The sequence below is a fragment of the Lipotes vexillifer genome, unplaced genomic scaffold (assembly GCF_000442215.2).
Source record: "Lipotes vexillifer unplaced genomic scaffold, Lipotes_vexillifer_v1.1 scaffold36, whole genome shotgun sequence".
Lineage (NCBI taxonomy): Eukaryota > Metazoa > Chordata > Mammalia > Artiodactyla > Lipotidae > Lipotes > Lipotes vexillifer.
The window spans coordinates 1,555,788-1,559,895 of record NW_006792448.1 but is presented as its reverse complement, the minus strand read 5'-3'; the positions used below and the strand labels follow the sequence as shown (position 1 = coordinate 1,559,895).

General features: G+C 45.6%; 1 protein-coding gene across 1 annotated transcript in view; it reads right to left on the bottom strand.

Moving 5' to 3' along the window:
* MYO5B (myosin VB) overlaps positions 1 to 4,108 on the bottom strand; it is a 231,381-nt gene that overhangs the window by 64,363 nt on the left and 162,910 nt on the right. The window contains 1 exon segment of the mRNA XM_007465591.1: positions 3,999 to 4,108. Within this exon segment, the coding sequence (XP_007465653.1) occupies positions 3,999 to 4,108 (110 nt within the window).

Below are 4,108 nucleotides of genomic sequence, written 5' to 3'. Positions count from 1 at the left end.
ACTCTTTCAATAACCCTCACACTGACCACTCCAGGTTAGTACATAGGAAGAACTCAATAAACATTTGTGGAGTTAAAGAAAAAAAAATTCAGGCTAAAGATGGAGGTATTCCTACATCCCTGCAGGATGAGACTATCACTCGTGAGCAACCGCATGATGCAGCCCCTGCCCCGTGGCTGCCAGCCAATGGATGTGGCCGGTGGGCGCCTACTGCCTGGCCTACAGGCCGCCTTCGTCACTGCTTCTCTCCTAATCACTCTGCTCTAAAATGTGCTATGACATAAATCACAGCAAGATCCTTGTTGACCCACCTCCTAGAGAAATGGAAATAAAAACAAAAATAAACAAATGGGACCTAATGAAACTTCAAAGCTTTTGCACAGCAAAGGAAACCAGAAACAAGACCAAAAGACAACCCTCAGAATGGGAGAAAATTTTTGCAAATGAAGCAACTGACAAAGGATTAATCTCCAAAATTTACAAGCAGCTCATGCAGCTCAATAACAAAAAAACAAACAACCCAATCCAAAAATGGGCAGAAGACCTAAACAGACATTTCTCCAAAGAAGATACACAGACTGCCAACAAACACATGAAAGAATGCTCAACATCATTAATCATTAGAGAAATGCAAATCAAAACTACAATGAGATATCATCTCCCACCAGTCAGAATGGCCATCATCAAAAAATCTACAAACAATAAATGCTGGAGAGGGTGTGGAGAAAAGGGAACACTCTTGCACTGCTGGTGGGAATGTAAATTGACACAGCCACTATGGAGAACAGAATGGAGGTCCCTTAAAAAACTACAAATAGCACTACCATACGACCCAGCAATCCCACTACTGGGCATATACCCTGAGAAAACCATAATGCAAAAAGAGTCATGTACCAAAATGTTCATTGCAGCTCTATTTATAACAGCCAGGACATGGAAGCAACCTAAGTTTCCATCAACAGATGACTGGATAAAGAAGATGTGGCACATATATACAATGGAATATTACTCAGCCATAAAAAGAAACAAAATTGAGTTATCTGTAGTGAGGTGGATGGACCTAGAGTCTGTCATACAGAGTGAAGTAAGTCAGAAAGAGAAAAACAAATACTATATGCTAACACATACATATGGAATCTAAGAAAAAAAAAAGTCATGAAGAACCTAGGGGTAAGACGGGAATGGAGATGCAGACCTACTAGAGAATGGACTTGAGGATGTGGGGAGGGGGAAGGGTAGGCTGTGACAAAGTGAGAGAGTGGCATGGACATATATACACTATCAAACGTAGAAGAGATAGCTAGTAGGAAGCAGCCGCATAGCACAGGGAGATCAGCTCGGTGCTTTGTGACCGCCTGGAGGGGTGGGATAGGGAGGGTGGGAGGGAGGGAGACGCAAGAGGAAAGAGATATGGGAACATATGTATATGTATAACTGATTCACTTTGTTATAAAGCAGAAACTAACACACCATTGTAAAGCAACTATATTCCAACAAAGATGTTAAAATAAATAAAATAAAATAAAATAAAATAAAATAATAAAATAAAATGTACTAAGCACGTTCCTGGAGAGGGCAGGGAGCTGGCATGTGCCATTTTAGGCTAACGTGTGGCTTTGCCAAGTCTCAGTTGCTTGAAGTCCCAAGTCACTTAGCATTGGTGACCAGATGCAGTTCCCAAAAAAGGGAAAAAACAGACAAAAAAAGGAAATAGAAGGTCTCTAGGGAAGTCTTAAAGCACTGATCCTTATTCCATCTCTAGGAAGGGTAATTATACAGTGACATTAGTTAATCAGTCAGACTCAGCGCGTGATGCGGTTTAGACTGTGGGGGCTCCTGAGTCGCCTTGGGCAATTTATATCAGCTGCCTGTGCCTCAGTTTTCCTCAGCTGTGAAATGGGCATCATGTATCTTTCTCATAAGGAAATGTTAGGATGAGATGAAGTGTGTGAAGCAGTTAGAAAAGTGTCTGACTCCTAGTAAGTGCTTAATAACCGTGAGCCACTGGTGGCAGATTTCATCAGGACAAGCTCATGTCACCCATGTAGCCACTTGCACAAAGAGCAAAAGAGCTCACAAAGAGCTCACATCAGAGCTCCTGTGATGACCAGTTATTGTGCTAGGAACAAATGACAGTGGGGCCCTTGCCATTAAGTTGTTCAGAGTCTGGTGAAATGAAAAAGAAGCCCTTAACTACAATACAAGGGGAGAAATGCAAAAACGGAAGTCAGAAGTTGTGAAGTGTTAGCCAGTGACTAACTCCGTCTGGGAGGCTAGGAACAGGCTTCAAAGACCAGAAAGAATTTTAGAGCTCAATCTAGAGGGAAAGTAAAACCTGGCCAGACAGGTAAAAGAGGGAAAAAGCACTTCAGGCAGAGGAAACAGCACGTATTCACTTACTTTAGGGAATTCACTTGTTCACTCATTCCACAAATGTTTGGTGAGTTACTTCTGTGTGTCAGGCTCAGTACTCATAACTAGGGGAGAGTGTCAATACAAAGACCATCCTCTGAAAGAAAGGAGACGCATCTGGAGCACAGGACAGCATGGTATGGGCTCAGAGACTGCTGGATTGAGGAAACCGGGAGGACAGAGTCGGCATGGAAGCTGGGCATTAACAAGCCAGTGGCCTGAGCGTATCAAGAGCAGGACAGGGCAGTGGCACTCGGTCCTGCCAGCTGGAGGGGAGCAGAGTGGGGGAAGCTGAGTCAGCCAGTCTGACCTGGGCCCCCTCCAGAATACCCTCTGTTTGGGAAGCAGCAGTTCTGCTGGAAGCTTGGAGAAATCCAGGGAAGGCAGAGGAAGTGTGGAACTACAGTCTGGAGAAAGGAGAAGGCAGCCCCATGGCAGAGCAGGCTACTTGTGAGCCTTGATTACACGAAGAGGTTCCTGGTACCAGCAGAGAAGGAAGACTCCCGATGCTCCACGTCAACCAGAATCAGCTGACCTTGAACACATTTTTCTTACCCGTTGAAAGAGGACACGTTGAAATGTAGACACTGACAGATACACCACAGCAAAAACCTCAATTAACCAGAGTCCAGAGAACCAACCGCAACCTTCAATTAACGAGATTGTCATCCTCTTACTCTCTATGGAATATTTAGCACAGTACTCTGCACTGTCTACAGCTACAGACTTGAGCTGCTAAGACAACGCTGAGGGTGACTGTGTCACTTTCACAAAATAACCTGTGACCTTAAAAGCTGATCATCTGGCAATGAGCTATACTCCAGATGAATAGATTTTCCTAGCAAAACAATACATAGAAATTAAAAAATTTAGATGTAATTCTCTTACCTTCTTAAAGGAAGATTTTTGATATAATTTAGCCCTTTATTGAGACCATTAAGTACCATACCCTGCTGTAATCCCTGGATACTCTGGAACTAAGAAATATTCAAGGATCTGTCCCTCACTAAAGGCCCCCAAGAGCTCTGCTATAGTTCTCCAGTCCCAAGTGTCAGCTGTTGAGTTCAGACTGTTTCAAATAAAATGAAATCCACTGCCTTATTTAAAACAAGCATCTGGGGGTGGGCCTGAGGCCGGCTCTGCAGTGAGGAAGCTACCAGAAGCACAGCTATTTCCCCCTCGGCTGGCTCCCAGGCTGTGCCCGGGCTCCAGATCAGAGCCCCCGGGTGGGTGCACTGGTGCCGGCGGGCTGAGCTGTGGAGCCCCAGGCTTTGGGGAAGCCAGAGATCCCGGCCAGCAGCTTGTAGCCAGGAGCAGCCTCATCATGACCCCCAGCGTGCTGTATAAACCATTTCATTTTCTATGGGAGCTGTGATGTGGGAAAGGCTAGAAAGTTCTCCAGGCAGGTGAAGGGGCTTCTCCTTTACAGTTGCTGACGCAGGCAAATGGATTAATATCTCAGGAACAGTTTCAATACGAGGGATGAAGCCCAGAAAGGCAGTTAACACCTCCCCCAACCCCCTAATCCCAGGGCACCGCGGCTGAGCCTCCCCTGGAGCCCAGCAGTCGGGCCGTGCCCAGCTCACCTTAACGAGGCTCTCCAGCACAGACCTGCAGATGGCCTTTTTGTCTGTGTTGGCGAGCTCTTTCTTCTTGACCAGCGCTCGGTACCGGTTGTAGAAGTCATGGTAGGCCC